Source organism: Eriocheir sinensis, unplaced genomic scaffold, assembly GCF_024679095.1.
Source record: "Eriocheir sinensis breed Jianghai 21 unplaced genomic scaffold, ASM2467909v1 Scaffold380, whole genome shotgun sequence".
Classification (NCBI taxonomy): Eukaryota; Metazoa; Arthropoda; class Malacostraca; order Decapoda; family Varunidae; genus Eriocheir; species Eriocheir sinensis.
In genome coordinates this window covers 224079-249546 of record NW_026111699.1, presented here as the reverse complement: position 1 = coordinate 249546, position 25468 = coordinate 224079, and the positions used below count along the sequence as shown (strand labels likewise).

General features: G+C 43.8%; 1 protein-coding gene across 1 annotated transcript; it reads right to left on the bottom strand.

Moving 5' to 3' along the window:
• Positions 1-20435: 20435 nt before the first annotated feature.
• LOC126992004 (ADP-ribosylation factor-like protein 4C) lies at positions 20436-21925 on the bottom strand. The gene has a single exon (XM_050850672.1). It carries the CDS (start codon positions 21574-21576, stop codon positions 20797-20799), a length of 780 nt encoding a protein of 259 aa, XP_050706629.1. The 5' UTR covers positions 21577-21925; the 3' UTR covers positions 20436-20796.
• Between the last annotated feature and the right edge of the window lie 3543 nt (positions 21926-25468).

Genomic DNA, 25468 nt, shown 5'->3' with positions numbered 1-25468 from the left:
ATATATATATATATATATATATATATATATATATATATATATATATATAGATATATATATATATATATATATATATATATATATATTTTACATTGCGGCCTATTGCGCCGGTAGGCTTCTTCTCGGTGGATCCTGATGGTCGGTCCAAGGCTTCTTTCCGTTGGGTCCTGATGATCAGCCCAGGCCGTTCTGGCGCAGGCGAGTGTTTATAGTGGCTCCATCTTGCATTAGCCATGTCATCATTTGCTTTTACAATAATATAAATAAACTTGAGTGGGACAGATCTCGACAAGCAGTCGATAAAAGACACGGTACCATGTCGAAATTCATGTATGTATTCAGGATGGGATGTCTCACGATACAGGATGGTCTGACGACACCACGCCAGGTTTTTCCATCTGAGTAGGAGCGTTATCTGTCCCCCTTGAGCAAGGGGATGGAGTGTGTGTGTGAGGTTTTGGCAGTACCCAGAGATCGACTCAATACTCAATCGTGTGGAACCTCACTATTTTCACTTCTCCAGTCAGATTTCTTATCGTTCATTTGCTCCTATAACTGAGACACGCCCTATGCCAGTTTTAACACTTTCACCTTGTTCAACTCATTCCGGGAGCTTATATGTTTTCTGTTGTATCTTATGTATTTCTTTTTGCGCTTGATGAAGACACGTAAGGGAAATAGGGGGAAGGGGTCAAGGATGAATAGGAAAGAAGTATTAGAAAGAGGAGTTAGAGGAGGTGAAGAAGGAGAAGGAAAATGAGAATGATGACGAGAAGGAAACATGGAAACATGGATGAGCAGTTAGCAAAAAGCTTGTTGGCTCATGACGAGGCTGTCTGTTGTGATCATTTAATCCGTTCATCATCCACTTGAGTGACCTGAGGGAAAGGTTTAAGCACTTTGGTAGTTACGCAGCGTTACGTTTAGTTCAACTCTGACGCAGCAAAGTTATGAAGAGGAAGAAGAGGAGGAGAATATGTAGTAGCAGCAGCAGTAGAAGCAGTAGCAGTAGTAGTAATATTAGTAGTAGTAGTAGTAGTAGTAGTAGTAGTAGGAGGAGGAGGAGGAGAAGGGGAAGGAAAAGGAGGAGGAGAACAAGCAGAAGAAAAATAGAAGAAATACGAGTGAGAGTAGTGAGTTAAAAGAGAAGAGGAGGAAGAGGAGGAGGAGGAGGAGGAGAAGAAGAAGGGGGAGGAAAGGAGGAGAACAAGCAGAAGAAAATAGAAGAAATACGAGTGGGAGTAGTGAGTTAAAAGAGAGAGGAGGAGTAAGAGGAGGAGGAGGAGGAGGAGGAAGAAAGTGCGGAGGTCATTCAGGGAGGCTCAAGAGGGCATCAGCGGCTGAGTCTCAGTGATCAGCGCCAATCATCGCCTTGAGCCCCGCCGACTCCCCCGCCGCCTCCGCCGCCACGGACCAAGGAGAGAGAGAGAGAGAGAGAGAGAGAGAAGATGAAAAATGAAGATAAAGATGAGAGGTAGTGAGATGAGATGGGGTGATATGAGATGAGTTGATGAAAAGTGAATTGAAGAAAAAAAGAAAAAAAAATGTGTTGCCCTTAACGCCGGTAGACTTTCTTGAGGGGCCTTAAGGACGACTCCAGCCCGTTGTGATACAGGCTAATTTTTTATTTATAGTGGCTGCCGTGATGTATGAGTCTTGCTTGGCCCATGCTGACCCCCGGTGCTCCTCTTGACCGAAGTCGCTGAAGTTAAGGCTGATTGAAGATCCGGACAGCATGTGGCTAATCTTCCGCCACTCGGTGATGACTTGAAAAATCGGCGTGTTTCGGTGAGACTCGAACCTAGTCCCCGCTAGGTCCTCGGGCTCACCACGCTAGCACGCGACGCACTCGGCCACCGCCCAGCGTTACTAGATTGTCGTACTAGGCATACTGCCTAGGCTGCTTGAAGCCCAAAACTGTCGAGCCTACACTGATAACGATATACATTTACAATTAGAGTTCAGATGGTTAATTATCGATGTTTTTCTGCAATTGTTATGGGTCGGAAACAGGAAAATACGATGTTCTGAGTACGATAATCTGGTAACGCTGCCACCGCCCTATGCCCGACTATGTTGTGGGGAGGCGGTGGCCGAGTGGTCGGTGCGTGGACGTGGTGGTCCCGATGATTCGAGTTCAAGTCTAATCGCAAGCAGCTGACAATTTTCAACTGTCGCAGAGTGGTGGAAGAGTTCCCACATGCTGTCCAGATTTTCAATTAACCCTTATTTCAGCGACTTCAGTCAAGAGTTGCACCGCGGAGCAGCATGGGTCAACCAAGGGTCATATGTCACCGCGGTCACTTTAAATAAAATTCACCCGTCCATTTGGATAACATATACGTGGTCACATGCATCAGCACGTTTCTCAATAACAATAATATGACCGCCAGGTCATTTTTCATTATCTACATGGCGTCATGAGGTCATTACGCGATGCATTTAAACATATGGAAACACAATGAGGAAAATCACTTCTCGAATATGCCCTGAAATTTTTTATCTTAAATGCAAATACTTTATTTTTTCAAATTTTATTTTCTGTACCTCAGTATCACTTAGTGTTAACCTCGAGATCGCCTTGGGATGGTCCAGCCCAGACCAGGAGGAATGCTTGATTTCTTGTTTTCTGCAGGGAGAGGGGGGGGGGTGAGGGGGGGGGGTCTGGCTCGTCCGGCCCCGTTCCGATAAGAATCAGAGGAAAACTAGCCATTATGGCGGGCGATGCGTCTTCTTTGGAATAGCCACTATTCACTTATTCATTTATTGCTTCGTGCAGTTATTAACTTGTACTTTTTAATAAGTTATAAATGCATAAACTAGTGCCTGATGTACTCACAAACTTTAGCGATCACTCAGCCTTTCCGTTTATCATAAAAAAATAATCTTACGTTTGTTTTCTGTTTAACTCTTAAAAACAATCTCCCTCGTTCTTTTAGTTGCTCTGTGTCTGTCTTTGGTGTGTTCATTTACAAATAAAATTAATTTACATGTTTTTGTTTTCTATCTGTGTAACTTTTTCCAATTCTGCAAGCCGTGGATACATCCCTGATTTCCTGACTTTTTCTTTTTTGTGCATTTACGTGGTTATGTTGATGAACGCTTATTTTTTTCCACATATTCAAGTTTAAGTTCTAAAACCTACTCATAAAGGAACTTTCAATCCGCAAATTGTAACTACGAAACAAACTTTAAGAGAGGATTCGATAACGACATTTGAAACTTCTTTCACTTTCATATATAAAGAAAAGGCCTAGGTTTTACTGTCGAGAGAGAGAGAGAGAGAGAGAGAGAGAGAGAGAGAGAGAGAGAGAGAGAAGAAAAGAGAAGAGAAGAGAAGAGAAGAGGAGAGAAGAGAAGGAAGAGAAGAGAGAGCAAGTGAAGAGGAGGAGACGGAGAGCAAGAGAGCCCTGCATGACAAACTCGCCGCCAAACCTGCTTTATGATTGCAATGGGGAATGAACATGAAATAAGGCAGGAGGATCAGGCTGTGGAGACCCGGACGGTTGAAGCGAGGCGTGTGTATGGGAGTGTGCAGACAACGGAAGCTTTTTGGAACAGATCGTGTGGGTGGATGGAGGTGTATGGATGAGGAGGATGCGGGCACTAGAAGCGTGGGTGAGTAGCTCGAAAGGGATGGGCATAGTGAGGGAAGACGAGGTGAAAAGAAAACAGCACAGGTGAGCGTTGAGGTGGACAGGTATCGTAAGGTATCAAGAGATTGGGCGCGTATATTCCTCAGTCTGTATTTCGTCCTGTCTATAAGTTCAACTCTCAAGAGGAGAATATCAAGACGCCTCTTTTTCCGAAATTTACCTCTTGTGGCCAGTCGTTCTTTTTTCTTTAATTTGAGCAGCGCCAAGCGGACATTTTGTTTTTTGCTTCCCTTGCTGAGAACAAAAGATGTGAATTTAGTAGAGATGTTGACAGTGGGTTAGAAGTAAGTGACAGCGGTGGATGTAGCGAAAGCGTGGGTAATGGAGGTGGGGGTGTCAGGCAAGGGCTTCGGCGTGGAGCAGGTAGCGTGGGCAGTGGGTGCACAGGTCAAATGCAAGTGGGCTAAGGTACGTCGGTAACAAGAACGTAATAAAAATGGGTGTGGGTAAGAGAAGATGGCGCCACTATAAACACTTGCCTGCGCCATGACGAACTGGGGCCGAATACCATCCAGGCCCCTCAAGCAAGCCTACCGGCGCAATTGGCAGAGACGTAAAAAAAAAAAAAAGTTGGCACCAGTAATGTGAACAACAGGTGTTTTATTACAGTAAAGGAGACAAACGAAAGCTGATCTTCCTCCCCATCTCCCCCCCCAACACACACACACACACACACACACACACACATACACCATGATCTCCCAATACACCTCTCATACACGGATAACAAAATAATGCCGGATGTAAAATGCTTCTCTCTCTCTCTCTCTCTCTCTCTCTCTCTCTCTCTCTCTCTCTCTCTCTCTCTCTCTCTCTCTCTCTCTCTCTCTCTCTCTCTCTCTCTCTCTCTCTCTCTCTCTCCCAAATATAAGTATAGAAATTTCTTGTATTCCCTTCCTGAGATAATTATAAAGTTTTAGGAAGGCTTCGGGTAGCAATACATATATCCAGTGTGTATCCTTGTGTAAGTGTATTAGTAACCTATAGTAGGGTGAGCTGCTGTGGGTCGCCGCGAGTATACATAAAACATCATCTAAGAAACAACTCACACGCCAGAACAGCCAACAATCCTGAATCATCTCTGCTATACTTTTCCTCTTCCCTTCTGTACCTCCCTGATAAACTCGCTCACTTTTCACTCTAATGTGATGGATGGCATGATGGTAAGGGTCGGAGCGGGAGGAGGAAAAACTTTGGTATAACTGAAGCAAACTAGAGAAACGAGTCCTTGTCATGTGTTGTTTGGTGTGTCTCGAGGGTACATTAAGGACACAGAAGAGACTTGGGTTGTCGTGAGATTGTATTCTACTGGATGACTTTCATATATTAGAAAATTATTGAAAATAAGATGTACTAAAAGGCAAAAAGCAAAACTATACAGGTGGAATTATATTAGCTCGACTTTCTCGCCTTACAAAATGACTGAAAATAAGAGGGAAAACAAGGCAAAAGCAAAACAACACAGGTGGAATTATATTAGCTCGACTTTCACACCTTAGAAAATGACTGAGAAAAAGAGAGAAGACAAGGTAAAAAGCAAAACAACACAGGTGAGCGTTGAGGTGGACGGATATCGTGAAAGTGTGGCGTGACGCAGGAATTTTTTTTTCCTGAAGCCGTTTAAGCGACGCCATAACGAAGGGGTAAACATACTGGCGTGACGAAGGGTAACTGAGGCATCTTTCGTGACTAAGCTGTTTGACGTGACTGAGGAAGACTTGTGGAACATTTATGTAACGAAGTGATTGTTTTTGAATAGCCTCACCTCCCTGACACTAATGCTTGGCTGACGATGGTGCTCATGACGAAGCAGTGACGAAGGCATCTGACTAAGGGTCGTATGTTAAAACATTTCGTCGCCCAAGTTCACATATTTGACATGGCTTTTGTATGAGCTGTAGGCCTTTCCAGGGGTAGTTTTATGACCCTGGTGGTAGTTTGACCCTTCTTCTGTGCCATGAACCTTAAAAACACTCATGAAAAACAAATTGATCCCCTCTTTGACCTTTAGAAATAGTTGATGTGAGAAGCGATGGTGTCATAAAATACGGCCCTAAGGCCCTTATTCTCAAACATTCTGGGGCTTACATTTCCACACTTGGTAAGGCTTTGCTAGAGTCTGTGCTGGTATGTCAAGGGGTAGGGTTATGAGCCTAGTAATAGTTTGACTAGGCTTGCACGTGGAACTTCTGAACGTGGGAAATCCCTCATGAGAACCCGACTAATCACTTTTGTGGACTTTGGAAATAGTTCTTGAGAGAGCTGAAAGCGTGTGGAAATACCGAACCAAGAAGCTGTTTGACTTGACGACGGAATGTGGCGAAGATTACCGCGTCACTTGTGTGCAAGATCAGTGTTGTTAAATAGGATCTTCTTGGCGAAGGAAAACAAGACATTTGATCGTTTAGTTAAGCTTTTTGACGTGACGAAGCTTGGAAAAGAATTGTTTATTGCTTGTGTGAGGGAGTATTATTTCAAATAGCTTTAGGTCTCTGGTGAGGAAAATCGGATAACCATGGACGTGGCGAAAAGGTAACGAATGCATTTGATATAAGTTCTTTGATGTGACGAAGGATTTTGCCAAAGAGTAGTCCATCACTTGTAAGACAGGTTTGCAAAAATAGTATAAATTCTCTGGCGGTTCCGATTGGCTGACGATAATGCTCATGTCAAGCCACGCATATACGTTAAACTCACAAAAGTCATTTTTAGCGAAGTCAAATAACACACCATCGTGATGAACTGTAAGAATAGTTATGCTAGCCAAGCCAATTACTGTGAAACCATCCACACATTACCATTGCATTGTTAGTCACCTAGTGTCACGTTAAGCAACAGACTGTCACGTTAAGTAATTGAACGTCGTGACCATCTCGTCACTCTCAAATCGTTATATTGTTCCTTTTTTCAGTTTTCCCTATCTCGCCTTCTCTTTCTCGCTTTGACTCTCTCTCTCTCTCTCTCTCTCTCTCTCTCTCTCACACACACACACACACACACACACACAATCACTCACTCACTCACACATGGATCTCAGAAGTGCAGTGGTTACCGCGATCGCTTCTCAACCTAGAGGTTTCGGGTTGAAATTATCTGGCGGAGTGGAGACGGATAGGCAGTCTCCTTTGATTCGTGCCCCCTGTCCACCCAGCAGTGAATGGGTATCGGGCGATGGGCGGTGTTTCCTCCGTGGACCTCTCCTGGGGTGTGAGTGTGAGGTATCAGTCGTACCCAGGGATCCGTCACTTCTGTCAGAGCTCCTCCGATCTCATTTGAGGAGTGTATTGGCATGGTGATCGCTGGCTGTCAGACCATTGTGTACATATGTTTGTGTGTGTGTGTGTGTGTGTGTGTGTGTGTGTGTGTGTGTGTGTGTGTGTGTGTGTGTAAATTCAAAAGCTAACAGAAAAACTAACATAAGCTCCACCTACCGGGCAGGTGCTCGTCTGTGCAGGCCAGCTGTAGGTGACTGCCTGATATAAAAAAGTGGACAGACTTGAGAATTAAGGATAGATAAGCCACAGATAGACCCAAGGATAAAGGATAATACGGCGAAACAAAGGCGGGAGGGACAGAAGGGAAGACGCAGCCAGACACTTGGACCTACGAATCAATGAAGCCATAAATACCACCTTGACGGTCGCTCTTTTCCTAGATGTGGACTCGCCGTGTGTTCGCATTCCAGGCTTCCTTTTTGAACTTAGAAATATTCACATTGTCACTACCCGGCGCCCGTCTTGGGAAGGCCTACGAGAGGGTCTAGGCCCATCAGGCGCCTCGGATGAACAAAAAAGTGTGTAACCAGTGGCGGGGCCGCAAGTAGGCCTTAATTTACTTTGGCTGCTTGGAAACAATGGGCCGGTTTACGAAGTGCCCTCGCCAGCCAGGGCGCCGCAGCCACCACTCACGCCGATACGCTGTGTGTGTGTGTGTGTGTCTCTGTGTGTGTGTGTGTGTGTGTGTGCCTGTCGTTGAGTGTGTGTTTGTGGCTGTATATGAGTGTGTGTGTGCCTGTCGTTGAGTGTGTGTGTTTGTGGCTGTATATGAGTGTGTGTGTGCCTGTCGTTGAGTGTGTGTGTTTGTGGCTATATATGTGTGTGTGTGTGTGTGTGTGTGTGTGTGTGTGTGTGTGTGTGTGTGTGTGTGACAAAAAGGGATGGACAAGATTACTATGCTTGGGCTTTCACACAATTCTCACCTCCATCGCTGCTGTTGGAAGGCTCAGTCTCTGCTAGCCTTCCTCAGCCAGACATTCTTGCTTCTCGACGCCAAAACAAACACTAAGCATAACTTTCGAGAGACGTACCCTCATTTTGTTGGCATGTTTAAAAAATACACCACCGGTCTGTCTCATTCTGTAGGCAGCACTCAATTAATTACTGGATTATCTTTTGTTGAACGGAACCAATTTTAAGTAATGAGGCTTAGCTACGGGAATAAAATTCAGCGCGGTAAAGGCGAACAAGACTAAAGATTAATAAGAATAAATTGAAAAAGAACAATGGGGAGGAGGGATGGAAAACAGGAGACCAGTAAGAGTGAGGCGATAGGAGAGAATAATGGATAAGTTAAAAGACAAATATGAGCAACACGAATGAAATTAAAAGAGTTTGGGTGATAGGGAGAGGAGGAAGGGCGAGGCGGGATCATGCAGCGTTGCCAAATTATCGTACTCATCGCATTGTATTTTCGTAGTTCTGACCGATAACTAAAGCAAAAAAGCACAAAGAAACATCAATAAATAAGAGTTTTAACGCTAACTTCAATTTTCGATCGTCATTTGTGTAGGTACTAGAGTTTGAATCTTGCAAATGATGAATACAATATGGTGAATACGATAATCTGGCAACACTGCGGGATGGGTCGGGGTGAGAAACGATGGCCGAATGATAAAAATGAAACGTCAGTGAGACGATAGGAAAGAATAAACGATGAGATATAAGATTTTTAATAAGAATTTGAACGAGAAGAATAGGGAGGTGGCAGGATGGAGGGAACAGCAAGACGGAAACTGGCTAGGCTGGGAGAGGCTGGGTGGGTGGATAGGTGGAAGGTGGTGGGTAACCCAAAAAGATTAACAAAAAAAGAGATAATAACGATGAGATTAAAGTTTAAAGGAAAAAACAAAAATGGAAAAAGAAGAATGAGGAGGTGGAGAGAAGGGTAGAGGAGTTAACAGGTAAAGGGATGTGCTTGAGGGTGGGGTGGGCGGTTGGGTGGGTGAGTGGGGTGGTGGGTGAAGTTTTGGGGTAGGGGGAGGGGGTTCCAAGGTGAGGGTGATTAAGGGAAGTGGTCCCAAGCCTCTGAGCTCGTTAGTCACCCCCACCGCCCGTGTTACCTCTTCCCCCTTACCTCCTCCTTCCTTCCTGCCTCTCCTAACGCTCTCCAGTGCCTCCAGCGCTCCTCTCATCCATCTTCTCCGGCACCTCCCTTTTTATCGCCTACATCGACCTAATAGCCACAATCGGCTGATGGCCACTGAAAAATCTTTAACACCGACCTATTGTTTTTTCGTTACGTTTAACCTATGGCGCCGGTAGGCTTTCTTGGTGAGGCCTGGTGGTCTGCCCCAGCCCGTTATGGCGCAGGCAAGTGTTTTATAGTGGCGCCATCTTGCTTGGCCCATGCTCTCCTCCAAAGCTCATTCTAGATCCTCTTTAGAGAGTTAATCTAGAGTCCGGGGTGATAGATGGTCGTCAGACTTCAGAACAGTGTGTGGGTAGTCATTGGTCACTCGGCGATGACTGATAATTGTCAGCTTGTAGCGGTGGGCGGAACTTGAACCCATGTCCTCCAGGACGTCGCTCTCGAACGCTGGCCGCTTACACCGCCTCCCCCCTTTACATGGTCATCACCAGTATGCCTCCTCCCTTCTTTATCTTTTACTTCCTATTATATCCCCCTTCCCCCCTGACGCCCTCCCTTGACTCCTATACTCCTCAAGCAGGGATGGCCTGCTGAAGAAAAAGAAACGTCAGTTAGGCGACAGGAAGGAATAAATGATGAGCCTTTTCTTTCTTTATGGTGATTGGATATGATATGCCTATGTGAATGAGCTATGTAGGAAATAATGACGGAAAGTGTGCATTACTTAATAGGTAGCCTACTATCGTCTTCAATGCTTACTTTGAAGGGCCCGTTCTCCATTGAAAATGGCAATATTATGATTGTACTTTGTTTCTCAGGTGATGTCATTGATTGTTAGAGTGGCGTCATTCAATTATATTACGAATATTTCTTAATCATGAAACTAGCTAGATTATCTCAATCATATATATTTTGTACGTGTCTTTGATACAATGTATGATGTCATCAACAGCCAATCAGGTGAAAGGGGGGCGGAGCCTAGCCAGTATGGGGGAGGGGCTTCTCGGTGCAAATTGGCTAAGTTAATTTGGACAGACTATTATTTTATATAGTAAGAGTAGCCGAAGGAGGGTCAGAATCAGTTGGAGAGGTGTCTTGATACTCCATTCAAGAAAGTGTTCAAGTCGTAGGCAGTAGAAAATACAGACACAGGAAGGCTATTTCGGAGTTCATCAGCGAAAGGAATGAAAGAAGATACTGTTTAATTCTTGCACAAGGGCTTTGGATAGCACAGTGATGAACAATAGCAGAAAGTCGTGTGCAGCGGGGCCACGGGAGGCAGGAAGTTATCACGTTGAGTTGGTGTGATAAATATCGATAGAAAATGTCTGCCTCTTTGATCAGGGCTGTGGATCACCTGTTTTACTCCTTATTCTTTTCAGAAACAACAACACGAGCAGGTGGTCGACACTTTTTCCGATAAATCTCAGTGCTCTCAAACATTCCTTACTATCACTTTTGTTGCACATGACTCACTTCTGCAATAATTGTTATCATTCACTAAAATCTAGGGGTCAATAGGGGCAAGGCCTCCTGTGGCAGGTAGGAGGGCCCCCTCTATTAGCAGTTGGTTTTGAATTAACTTGCTAGCTTTAATTAATCTTAAAACCTACCCATCCACTAGCTAACTTGAAACTTTGAGTGGCTGAGAAATAGCTAAATTTGAAATGAATATGAAGGTAGCAAAACATCATTGGCTGAGCATTAACGTGTTCCTCTCGTACCCATGCAGCTGCAACTATTTTTTATTGCAGCAAAGAATTACTGTTACCAGGTAATTTTGGTTATGAAGTAAACCTATTTTTGATGACTGGCATCTAGCCCTGATTTCAATTGACCCAGGAGTGACCTACTGATTGCCACATGTCACCATGGCCTCCAATTTATTGAAATTTGGTGTTGTGGGCATTGGACAATGCTGCCCATACCGACCCAGTGACACTTTAAACGTTTGGACAGAAGAGGAGGTACTGAAGCACACAGGTCAAATGTGATCCATTTTGTCGTGCATGATAGCAGTGTGCCGCGGTGGCAGGCAACTGGGAGTGAAGCCGGTAAAAAAAAAAAAAAATAACAGAAACTTTAATTGGAAATACAGGTGATTGATACATGGGGTTCTGCGCACATGCATGTAATGCGCCAAATGGGAGGCCCTGAGTGTGGCTGCGTACTATGTCCTCAGCTTACCTGGATGACCTTTCCCTATGAGCCATGCTTCAGTAAACCGTCAGGTAAAGAACCGAAAGGTCTCAGCAACCAATGCGCCAGCCTATCCAAGCTCATCAAACAACAGAACATAATCCAATAAGACATAGGCTGGAAAGTTCATTGGGAATTCATTTCGGTAATACTTTACAAGAAGTCCGCCTTCCCCTCCGCCACTCCAGCCCCCCCTACCCCCCAACATGAACTGTGAAGAAACCACAGCGGCACTCAAGGGAACAACGAACATGAGCAAGCTTGAAGATATGACCTCTTGTACCCACAACTGGAGCAAGCTGACCTAAACACACCTAAGCTGGATTACAGTCAGACAAATTGTACTTAACCTAACATCATTTAATAAAACTCACCTGTACACACACCCACACCCACACAAACACACACACACACACACACACACACACACTCACCCAACCACACACACACACAAACACACACACCTTTCGTTGCCCTATATCCCAGTGAACTGCTTCGTGGGTCCGCCTGTCTTCTGTTTAATCCCATACCTCGCTTTCCATCACATCCCCTCACTCACTATTACTCGCCACACCAAACCCTCCCCCGTGGGCGTGACGCAGCACCCACAAGCACACAAAGACAAGCACCGTGACGCAATAATGGACACGAGGACAACAAACCCATCACTGCCAGTTTTCCCTTTTCCTCTGCCAGCCGCCCTCACCTCCACCTCCACCAGCGCCTTGAAGTTCTCCAGCTCCAGGTCCTCCGCCACCTCCAGCAGCAGGGTCTGGGCTTTGGTGTTGACGGACAGCTGCATGGTGGGTGTGTGGGCGCCAGGGCGTGTGGCCGACCCTCAACAATGCCTGCCTCGCCTCCTCTTCCTCTTCGCCGCCCCGCCTGTTTGTTTACATCCACCAAGTCGACGCTCCACTCACCTCAATGATCTATTTTCCCTTATTTCCTTTTAGTTTCGGTTTATTTGATAGTTTAAAATATTCCAGAAGTCTTAGAGGGGGTATTCCTTGCGTTGTGCTTAGTTTCACTGCTCTGCATGTGTGGTGAATGCATAGAACAGAAACCGTTTGGAGAAGGAAAAAACTGAATTATCAGTCAAAATTAAATAACATCCACCCCACACATGGCCACAACGATTTAGTAGTGGCTAATTAATCGGTGCTACAGGTGTAATTAAGCAGCCTTCGAGAACATCGATCATCTGTGAGTCTATTGTTTATATCTACTAGCCTATTGCTGTTGTTGTTTTTGTTAATAGTTTACCTCCAGCAATTAACTCTATAGGCTACGTTCCACACACTCATATGATCAATTAATTTTCTGTTATATTGAATTGTTTTGTGTTTATCTAATTGCTTATTGTAGGCTATATATTTTGTTGTGTGTTATTTAATGTTGATTGTTTATTAATTGTTTACCTATAGGCCTACATCCGGCAATTAAGTCTACTTCTCGGTTTGTTTATAAGCACAGGATTAGAATAAACTTTCAGGAAGGTTTTACTACTCCTTTATGTGGTTATATTTAAAAAGTTCTTCATTGTCCGAACTTTTGTCTTGATAGGCCTAATACGTTTTATCTGCCATAATGTGAAGTCGATTTTTTGAGGCAGGCCGCTTTCCCATGGCATTTAAATCCTTATGGACTGACAGACAAAATATTTAATATATATATATATATATATATATATATATATATATATATATATATATATATATATATATATATATATATATATATATATATATATATATATATATATGCTCAGTAACTCACATATAAATTAAAGCAATATAGAGCTGCATACCCCATGATTAGGAAAGTCAACACTGCACCAGACAAGGGAAATATTTATAGCTATTTACCTACGTTTAGGGCTTCCCGCTACGCAGACATGTACACAGATTTACATAGATGTTGAGACCACACAGACAAGAATAATAAATATGGTCCCTCTTAATTCATTTCCTCCTCCTCTTCCTTCTCCTCCTCCTCCTACTCCTCCTCCTCCTCCTCCTCCTCTTCCTCTATCATCATCATCATCATCTCTTTTTTTTCTCTTTTTTTTTCATTTTTCCTTTTCCTTTTCTTTTTTCTTTTTCTTCTTTTACTTCTTCTTTTTCTTCTTCTTTTTCTTCTTCTTTTTCCTCCTCTTTCTTTTTCTTCTTCTTCTTCTTCTTCTTCTTCTTCTTCTTCTTCTTCTTCTTCTCTTTATCTCTCCCTCTCGATAGATAGAAAAAATAAAGATAGACAGACAGATAGATAGATAGATAGATAGATACAGATAGATAGACAGATTGATAGAAGTAGATCACATAATTATACTACCCTATTAAAAAGACATCCATTTGCTAAACCAGACAACTCTTTATACAACTTCCCTCCTAATCCTCTTTATGTCGACTCTATAACAACATTCCATAGACCTTATACATAACTGCAATTGACACTCTTTTAAACCTTGTATATAGAGGATCGACGTACGCCTCGCTCCCATTCCTCGCATAGCTTAACCCATTGTGTTGGTGAAGAAACTGGTTATTTGGTTGAACTGCTCCGGGTGACAAATATATAGTGAAAGTATTGAGGTTGTTGTTGTTGTTGTTGTTGTTATTGTTGGTGGTGGTGGTGGTAATAATTTAGTAGCTGTGAAAATGAAGGTACTAAGATAATTCTCTCTCTCTCTCTCTCTCTCTACTACTACTACTACTACTACTACTACTACTACTACTACTACTCTCTACTACTACTTCTACTACTACTACTACTACTACTACTACTACTACTACTACTACTACTACTACTACTACTACTACTACTACTACTACTACTACTACTACTACTACTACTACTACTACTACTACTATTACTATTACTATTACTACTACAACTACAACTACTACTACTACTACTACTACTACTACTACTACTACTACTACTACTACTACTACTACTACTACTACTACTAATAATAATAATAATAATAATAAAAACAATAAGCTCCTCCTCACTCTCTACCTGGCGCCACACTCACCTATACATCTTCTTTTTCCTCAATTTTTTTTCTGCCGCCTCAAGACATGATCCAAACTTGACCTCTCCGTGTTTTATCAGCTTTCTGGGGAGGAACGCGAGGCATGATGGGTGCTCTCTCTCTCTCTCTCTCTCTCTCTCTCTCTCTCTCTCTCTCTCTCTCTCTCTCTCTCTCTCTCTCTCTCTCTCTCTCTCTCTCTCTCTCTCTCTCTCTCTCTCTCTCTCTTATTCTCACCTTCTCCTCTCTCCATTCTCTCCCCTCAACATATACTTGTGCTGAGCGAGCCCATAGCACCGTGGGCCAAGTCAATCCGCTGAAAGACTTATTCCTGGGCGAGACTCACCTCTGTTATGAACTACGCTAGCAAGGTATGTGAAATTTTCCGAGATCTCAATGTCCTCGCCACACGCATGAAGAGACTGTACTGTTTCATATATATCTCATTTTACGCACAAACAGCAAGTAAATAAGGACAGATGAGGTTAGAAATACGCCCAAAACATGCTTATGGTGCATATATCTCTGGGCATTCAGAAGCCGAGGAAAATGACGAGGGAGTGAGAAGGAGGTTATAGGCACATTTATCTCATTTTAGGCGCAAACAGCGAGTAAACACGTACAGAAAAGGTTAGAAATACGCCAAAACATCTTAGAGGAGCGTCTCTGGGCATTCAGCAGCCGAGGAAAATGACGAGGGAGGGTGAATGAGGTTATAGGCACATTTATCTCATTTTAGGCACAAGCAGCGAGTAAATACGGACGGAAAAGTTTAGAAATACGCCAAAAACATGTTTACGGTGCATCTCTGGGCATTCAGCAGCCGAGGAAAATGACGAGGGGGGGAGAATGAAGTTATAGGCACATTCATCTCATTTTAGGCACAAGCAGCGAGTAAATACGGACAGAAAAGGTTAGAAATACGCTAAAACATCCTAGAGGCGCTTCTCCGGGCATTCAACAGCCGAGGAAAATGACGGAGGGAAAATGAGGTTAGAGTAGGAGAAAGTGAGCAGGAGCGGGAAGGAGTGAGTGACCGACGATGGGGGACTTCCGTGAGAAAGTTTGTAAGATCTCTCAAAAGTTTACGGACACGCCTGGACCGCGCGGGGCGAGACGACTGACCCTGAGCGATACTTAGTGAACGAGGTGACGGAGGAAGAGTTATGTGTGTTATTTAAGCGATTTCTCCACTAATGATGTTGTTATGCTAAGGAATGATTAGGAATACGTATACTTAGAAGGGCAGACGGAGCTAATATACTAAATACTCGATACTTACTGAATGAGGAGATGTTTCATGAAGGGGAAAGAGTGTTATGAGAGTTATTTCAGCGGTTTCTTCACTAAAATAATGATGTTATGCTAAGAATGATTATAAATATGTATACTTAGAAGGGCAGACGGCGCTAATCTACTAAATACTCGATACTTATTGAATGTGGAGATATTTTATGAAGGGGGAAGAGTGTTATGGGAGTTATTTCAGCGATTTCTCACCAACGATGCTGTTACGCTATGAATGATTAGGCATACGTATAATTAGAGAGACAACCTAGTTTGGAGTGTTCGGAAGTAATAATTAATGCACTCTAATAATGAATGAACTTAAGTAGGAAGGGAATTATTGTTATTTTAGCGATTTCTCTATACTATTGATGTTATTATGATTTAAAGTGAACTGCGCATATTTAGAGGGACAGACCTGGTGTGACGATTGGGAGCCAACACAAACTTAATGAATGGGCTTAAACAGAAAGAACGGACTGGGTTATTTTAGCTATATCTCTACTAATGATGTTATGCTATGAATGATAAGGAATGAGTACTAGAATTTGAAGGACAGACGGAACCGATAAACTTAATGCTTGATACTTATTGCATGGGCTGTTTTTTTATTATTATTATTATTATTTTTTTTTTTTTACGTCTCCGCCTATTGCGCCGGTAGGCTTGCTTGAGGAGCCTGGATGGTATTCGGCCCCAGCCCGTCATGGCGCAGGCAAGTGTTTATAGTGGCGCCATCTTCTCTGGGCTCATGCTGCCCCCCGGAACTCGTTCTTGATTCTTGGACGGTTTCCTCTAGAGTCCGGGTTGATGGGTGGTCTTCAGGACAGCATGTGCATGGGTAGTTTTAAGCCACTCGGCGGTAACTGAAAAATCCGAGGTGATAGCGTGGGGATTCGAACTCGTGTCGTCCATCACGTGGTGAATGTGGGCCCAGCACGCTACCACTTCAGCCACCCAGTAGAAAGGTCGTTTGTGTTATCTTAGCGATTTGTCTACTAATGATGTTGTTACGCTAGATATGATTAAGAATGCATGTAATTAATTAGATGTTATGCTAAAGTGATAAATAATGCGTATAATTAGAGGGACATACCAAGTTAGACGGTATACGAAGCCAATACTTAATATATACTCGATGCAGGTGAGTTAAAGTAGTTCCTCCCTTCTCCTTTGTTGTTTACTTGCAACAATAAACTATTAATCAATCATATTGATACTTAGAGGCTATATAAACCATGAGAGAGAGAAAATAAACAGAATAATATTGTTTTAAGTTTAATGATGCTTGGAAACTATGAAAGCCGTGTGAAAGAAATTAAATACACGAAATAACGATGGTAAACTCAGAGATACATAGAAAGCATCTTGGAACTATGTCAGAAATAAATAAATGATGTGAAATCCTGTTATAAAAAAATCTGGAAACTGTGTGAGAGAAGGAAGCTTGTAAATAAATAAAATAAATACAATATGAGGTTAAACTGAAAGATACATAGACAGCACCTTGGAACTGTGTCAGAGATGAATGAATATATGTGAAATTCATTTATAAAAAAAAGAAACCGTGTGTAAGAGAGAAGCTTGTAAATAAATAAAATAAATACAATATGAGGTTCAACTGAAAGAGACATAGACGGCACCTTGGAATTGTGTCAGAGATAAATGAATATATGATGTGAAATTCAGTTATAAAAAAAAAAATATGGAAGCCGTGTGTGAGAGAGAAGATTGTAAATAAATAAAATAAATACAATATGAGGTTAAAGTGAAAGATACATAGAAAATACCTTGGAATTGTGGTAGAGATAAATGAATATATGATGCGAAATTCAGTTATAAAAAAAAGAAACCGTGTGTGAGAGAGAAGCTTGTAAATAAATAAAATAAATACAATATGATGCCAAATGCAGTTATGATTACAAGGTCTGGGAGTTGTGTTAAGAGATAGAAAAATATGATATGGAATTAAGTTATAAAAAGTCCTGGAAGCTAAGAGAGAAACTTGTTAAATGGATAATTATATGAACCAGCCGCCAGCGTGTCGCCCAACGTGAAATGAGCGACGCTTTCTCCAGTGCCGCGTGTGTGTGTGTTGGTGGGGCTGTGATGAACGTTTCTGGCGGCTTTCTCCTGAGTAACCAACGTTTTGCTCTCCTTTTTTCTTCTTTTTGTTTTGATGTTTTGTTTTTGTTGTTTTGTTGTTTTGTTTTGTTTTTGCATTTGTTCTTGTTTTTCCTTTCTTTTCTTGTTTTGTTTTTGTTTTTTTCTTTTCCTTTCTTTCTTTCTTTTTCTTCTTTTCTTTTTATATTTGTTCTTTTTCTTCGTGCTACAACAACAACAACAACAACAACAACCACTACTACTACTACTACTACTACTACTACTACTACTACTACTACTGCTGCTGCTACTACTTCTACTTTTTTTTTTTTTTACAACATAAATGATACCTCCACCCATGTTTATTTTCCCGACACATAATCATGGAGGGCTCCATAGCTTGGAGGTCATTAGCCCCAACTCTGTTCGCTAATGACTGTGGCATCCAACCATATCACTAATACTACCTGACACTAAATCACCTATCATCTATTACGTCTAGATTCCCCTTTCCTTCCCTACTCCAGTCACTCCCGACCCACCCTAATGTCACTCTCCACCACTGTGGCTTCATAGTCCATATTGGAGATGTTGGTGGCTTTTGGGCCAGTGTCTGGTGCCCCTGAGACATAGGATGGCCGACCTGAGCAGGGAGGCGACACCTCATCCAGGCGACAACGTGGCTCCTTGGCTGATGCTTCTTTTCTGAGATTAGTTCCGCGAGGCGTGCGTCGAAGCATTGGGCCCTGGGACCCATCCCGCCGGATGTGGTGAAGACGAGGGGGGTGAAGCTGCCCTGATCCACATGTTGGATTCTTTCACCGTATGCCCTTGTCTTCTCCTGCTCGTTCCTGTGTTGGGCGGCTTGCAGGGGCAGCTCACGGTGACAGGCAGCCATCGGGTCGAATATGCGGATGTCCATGAACGCCCGCTGTCCGCGCACCCAGAATCCGCGGGCACTTACATCAACCCGTGCCTCCTGTGAAGTATTGGCTGTCCTGTACCGAAGGTGTTCGCCGTCCAGGGGAAGCAGCGCCGGCTCGGTAGTGACGTCTTGGCATACCTCCCGAGCATGCTGGCTGTCAGATCCCTCACTTCATCGTGTCGAATACAGACAAAGCCTCCTTTTTTACATGTCATGGTGTGGGTGACATCATTTGGTGATCCACATGCACAGAGATCAGGCAGTCCCTCAATCGGCCAGCCATATCTCAGAGCAATGGCGTCGACAAATTCTTGTTTGTTGAGGCTGAAGCCCTTTGCTCTGATTGGTAATGACGTTAGCCAGCTAGAGGCGCCTGCCTCCTGTGCTGTGTGTATTTTCTACCCATTTCTGTGGACAGGTGGTGTGTAAGACGGTCCAGCTCGTCTTTTTGGGCCTGTTGTCTTTCTTCTGAGATTTTTCTTTTAATATCTCTTATTTCTGTTTGGTCTATCTCGCCCTCTGCCTCCTGAGCGATGATCCTGTTGATGAGTGACCTGGTAAGGCTGATGGAGTTTTGGTTCTCCTTATCTGCCAGCTTCTCAGGGTTGGTGATCCCCATCCCACCCAGTCTTGGGGGACTACTTCTACTACTACTATTACAACAACAACAGTAACAACTACATCTATTATCACTTCAACTACTACTTCAACTACTACTACTACTACTACTACTACTACTACTACTACTACTACTACCACCACCACCACCACATCACCTGTTTGCGTGTTACTTTACCAAGAGGGTCAATAGATGTTTTGAAGCTCTCTGAATCCTCTCTGCTCGGTTGTTTTGGTGGGGACAGCGGGGGTCATAAAGGGTCACGAGCGGTCAGAGGTCACGGTAAACAAGAGGTCAGGTCAGGTCAGGGAGGGTCAGGAGGCATAGCAGGTCACGCGGTTAGTTTTAATATACTGCTCTTTGTAATGTTGTTTACGTTCACTTTCTCCGTCTGTGTTTTTTTTCCTCTTATTTTTACTGGTTCTTGTTCTTCCTCCTGTTCTTGATCTGCTGGTTCTTCTAGTTATTCGTGTTCTTGATCTTTTTCTAGTTCTTAATCTGGTTCTTCCTTTCTACTCGTATTTTTTATGGTGCTGTTGTTCTTGTTTTTCTCGTTTTTTTCCGTGCCTGGTTTTGTCCTATAATGATGAAAGGAGACAATTAGTTTCTGTGCGCGTCCAACGTAGATCGATAGAAGAGTGGTAAAGATAATAATACTTCCACATAGTTTCAACAGTATAACAAAATATATTTCCTACATCTTTATAAATACGGCTATTTACATATACATTTGTCTCAAGGGATGCGCGTACGTATAATACAGTTGTACTACATGTAACACTGACCAGAGCCTGTTGTGTGTGTGTGTGTGTGTGTGTGTGTGTGTGTGTGTGTGTGTGTGTGTGTGTGTGTGTGTGTGTGTAATTCACCAAGGCCTGATCACGAGTTGGACTCGCTTTCGCCAGCAGGTACCCTCCCGACACGAGGAAGTGCATGCTCATTATCGTCGATCTCTGGGTACTGCCAGGACCTCACACACCACACACCCCATCCCCCTTGGTCAAGGGGGGACAGTAACCACTCCTAGTCAACGGAAAGAATCCGGCCTGAGCGGGGCTCGAACCGCCGCCTGTTTGACCTTGAAGCCTTGCAGCGCCGCGCTCTAACCGATTGAGCTACCGGAGCGGTGTGTGTGTGTGTGTGTGTGTGTGTGTGTGTGTGTGTGTGTGTGTGTGTGTGTGTGTGTGTGTGTGATGGTCTGTTCACACAATAGTCTCACGATTGCCAACTATTATTTTTCCCGGATGAGCGACTCACAAGTGACGGATCTCTGGGTACGGGCTACGTGCTTGTGTATGTGTGACGTTTCTGGCTATTGCACAATAAATATTATAAATACACCCCTTCAAACACTGCATGCACGCTTCACACACACACACACACACACACACACACACACACACACACACACACACACACACATACACACACATTATCACATACGTCAGCCACCAGTGGCACTCAGTTGTCTGTAGTTCCCCGCCTGTCCCCATACGAGTACTCGGGCTCCATCGCCTCACGCCTCGGGGGTCCAGGGGTTTGGTGCGGGGCTGGGCAGGGATAAACTGAAGGAGGTGGGGGCGGCGGGGAGCCTAGGGTGACCCGCAAGTCAGCCCCGTGAGAGCGAGGCCCGGCGTGCCTTGAGGAGGAGGCGGCGCAGGAGGTCCATGGCCTCGGGCAGACCCTCGCCGGTGACGGCACAGGCGGGTGCAAGGCCCCAGGGCTGGGCGGGCGGCAGGTCGTGCAGGCCGAGGGCGTCAGCCATGGCGGCGGGCGTTCTGGCCCCCGGCAGATCCTGTTTGTTGGCCAGCACCAGCAGCGGCGGCCGTGAGCGGCGCAGCGCGGCGCTCTGTGCCGCTTGCCGGCGCACCAGGACGTGCAACTCGTGGCGCGCCTCCTCCAGCCGCTCCTCGCCGCTGCTGGCATCCACCACGAACAGCACCGCGTCGGCGCCGCGCGTGTAGGCGCGCCAAAGGGTTCGCACGCGATCATCGCCGCCCACGTCCCATGCCACCCAGGAGCAACCGCCGCCCCGCAAACATTCGCAGTTGAAGCCGACGGTGGGCACGGCGTTCACGTAGTGGCCGTACTTGAGCCGCAGCAGCGCCGTGGTCTTGCCCGACGAGTCGAGGCCCACGAGCACCAGTGTGGGCGGCCCCGCCACGAGCCCCGCCAGGCTCCTGCCCCAACAGCTGCATGTGTGGCGAGGCGCGGCGCGGCGCGGCAGTGTGCGCACTGCCCGTGTCCACCTGCCAACCCGCACACAGCCACACTGGCCTGGCCGGCCGCCGCATGCCACACGCGTGCCGCCACTCTCACATTCATCCTGGCCACCTTCCTCCTCCTCCTCCTCCTCCTCCCCCTCCTCCTCCTCCTTTTCCTCAGCCATTCGTCTGAGTAGCCAGAGTGCCCTGTAAGTGGCCTACAAAGTACCCCTGTGAGTTGCTACGTAGCATTCTACAGTAGGCAACACAGTTGATACAGTGCAGCCTTCTGAGTAGTAGCCTAAAACAGTCCACTGCTCAGCTGGAGTAGCAGACAGCGTTGGGCACTCTACGGAGTACACTACTCAACAGTCACAGAGTAGACGCTGCAACGTGTTGGAAGCGGCAGTGTCTCCAGCAGTGGTGGGCACCGCTAACCAAAAAGTTAGCTTCGCTAACTGGTGATCCACTGACCATAATATTAACTTCGCATATGCTAAACCGCTAAACCAATAAAGAAATAAGTGGAAGCTAACGCTAACCGCTAACCGCTATTTTACTGTATATGGATTTATCTTCGGTTTAGTATTTTGGCTCTAAAATCCTTAAAAACAGACCTAGTGAACTGAAATTTCAATGAGTTGTAGCTTAGACAATAGATTTCACTAATAAGCGTCCAGTTACCCTATTTTAATGACTACCCAAAAGTGGAAGCCCTGGAATTACTGCGCCATGTGGCTCAGCTGGTGCTGTGTCTGTTCACAAACCTGTATGATTTTTTCAGTGGACTTAAAGTTGGCGGACGAGAAACTATATTCAGCGGAAGCTAATTGGTTCACTAACACTTTACAAAATTAACAAAAAATCTAATCACCTAATGAAAAAACTTGCCCTGCTAATCAGCGGTTAGCGGGTTAGAAGAACCGTGGCCAACACTGCATATCATACGACATTACCTGGAAACATATCACACGACATTACCTGGAAACATATCACACGACATTACCTGGAAACATATCACACGACATTACCTGGAAACATATCACACAACATTACCTGGAAACATATCACACGACATTACCTGGAAACATATAACACGACATTACCTGGAAACATATCACACAACATTACCTGGAAACATATCACACGACATTACCTGGAAACATAAAACACGACATTACCTGGAAACATATCACAGGACATTACCTGGAAACATAAAACACGACATTACCTGGAAACATATCACACGACATTACCTGGAAACATAAAACACGACATTACCTGGAAACATATCACACGACATTACCTGGAAACATATCACACGACATTACCTGGAAACATATCACACGACATTACCTGGAAACATATCACACGACATTACCTGGAAACATATCACACGACATTACCTAGAAACATATCACACAACATTACCTGGAAACATATCACACGACATTACCTGGAAACATATCACACGACATTACCTGGAAACATATCACACGACATTACTTGGAAACATATCACACAACATTACCTGGAAAAATATCACACGACATTACCTAGAAACATATCACACGACATTACCTGGAAACATATCACACGACATTACCTGGAAACATATCACACGACATTAACTGGAAACATATCACACAACATTACCTGGAAACATATCACACGACATTACCTGGAAACATATCACACGACATTACCTGGAAACATATCACACGACATTACCTGGAAATATATCACACGACATTACCTGGAAATATATCACACAACATTACCTGGAAACATATCACACGACATTACCTGGAAACATATCACACGACATTACCTGGAAACATATCACACGACATTACCTGGAAACATATCACACGACATTACCTGGGAGCATATCACACGACATTACCTGGAAACATATCACACGACATTACCTGGAAACATATCACACGACATTACCTGGAAACATATCACACGACATTACCTGGAAACATATCTCACGACATTACCTGGAAACATATCACACGACATTACCTGGAAACATATCACACGACATTACCTGGAAACATATCACACGACATTACCTGGAAACATATCACACGACATTACCTGGAAACATATCATACGACATTACCTGGAAACATATCACACGACATTACCTGGAAACATATCACACGACATTACCTGGAAACATATCACACGACATTACCTGGAAACATATCATATGACATTACCTGGAAACATATCACACGACATTACCTGGAAACATATCACACGACATTACCTGGAAACATATCACACGACATTACCTGGAAACATATCACACGACATTACCTGGAAACATATCACACGACATTACCTGGAAACATATTACACGACATTACCTGGAAACATATCACACGACATTACCTGGAAACATATCACACGACATTACCTGAAAAGGAAACATATCACACAAAATTACCTGGATAGGAAACATATCCCACAACATTACCTGGAGAGGAAACGTATCACACAAAATTACCTGGAGAGGAAACATATCACACAAGATTACCTGGAGAGGAAACATATCACACAACATTACCTGGAGAGGAAATGTATCACACAACATTACCTGGAGAGGAAACATATCAAACAACATTACCTGGAGAGGGAACATATCACACAACATTACCTGGAGAGGGAACATATCACACAACATTACCTGGAGAGGGAACATATCACACAACATTACCTGGAGAGGAAACATATCACACAACATTACCTGGAGAGGAAACATATCACACAACATTACTTGAAAGGAAACATATCACACACCATTACCTGGAGAGGAACATATCAAACAACATTACCTGGAGAGGAAACATATCACACGATATTACCTTGAGACTGAACATATCACACAACATTACCTGGAGAGGAAACATATCACACAACATTACCTGGAGAGGGAACATATCACACAACATTACCTGGAGAGTTAACATATCACACAACATTACCTGGAGAGGAAACATATCACACAACATTACCTTGAAAGGGAAACATATCACACAACATTACCTGGAGAGGGAACATATCACACAACATTGGTAGGGATCATATCACACAACATTACCTTGAAAGGAAACATATCACACAACATTACCTGGAAAATATATCACAACATTACATTTAAAGGAAACATATCACACAACATTACCTGGAAAGGAAACATATCATACAACATTACCTGGAAATGGAACATATCACACAATATTACCTTGAAAGGAAACATATCACACAACATTACCTTGGAAGGGAACATATCACACAACATTACCTGGAAACATATCACACTACATTACCTGGAAAGGAAACATATCAAACAACATTACCTGGAAACATATCACACAACATTACCTGGAAAGGACACATATCACACAACATGACCTTGAAAGGAAACATATCACACAACATTACTTGGAGAGGGAACATATCAGACAACATTACCTGGAAAGGAAACATATCACAGAACATTACCTGGAGAGGGAACAGATCACACAACATTACCTGGAAAGGAAACATATCACACAACATTACCTGGAAAGGAAACATATCACACAACAATACCTGGAGAGGAAACATATCACACAACAATACCTGGAGAGGAAACATATCACACGAAATTACCTGGAAAGGACACATATCACACAACATGACCTTGAAAGGAAACATATCACACAACATTACTTGGAGAGGGAGCATATCACACAACATTACATGGAAAGGAATCATATCACAGAACATTACCTGGAGAGGGAACAGATCACACAACATTACCTGGAAAGGAAACATATCACACAACATTACCTGGAAAGGAAATATATCACACAACATTACATTGAAAGGAAACATATCACACAACTATTACCTGGAGAGGGAACATATCACACAACATTACCTGGAAAGGGAACATATCACACAGCATTGCCTTGAAAGGAAACATATCACAAAACTATTACCTGGAGAGGGAACATATCACACAACATTACCTGGAAAGGGAACATATCACACAACATTACCTGGAAAGGAAACATA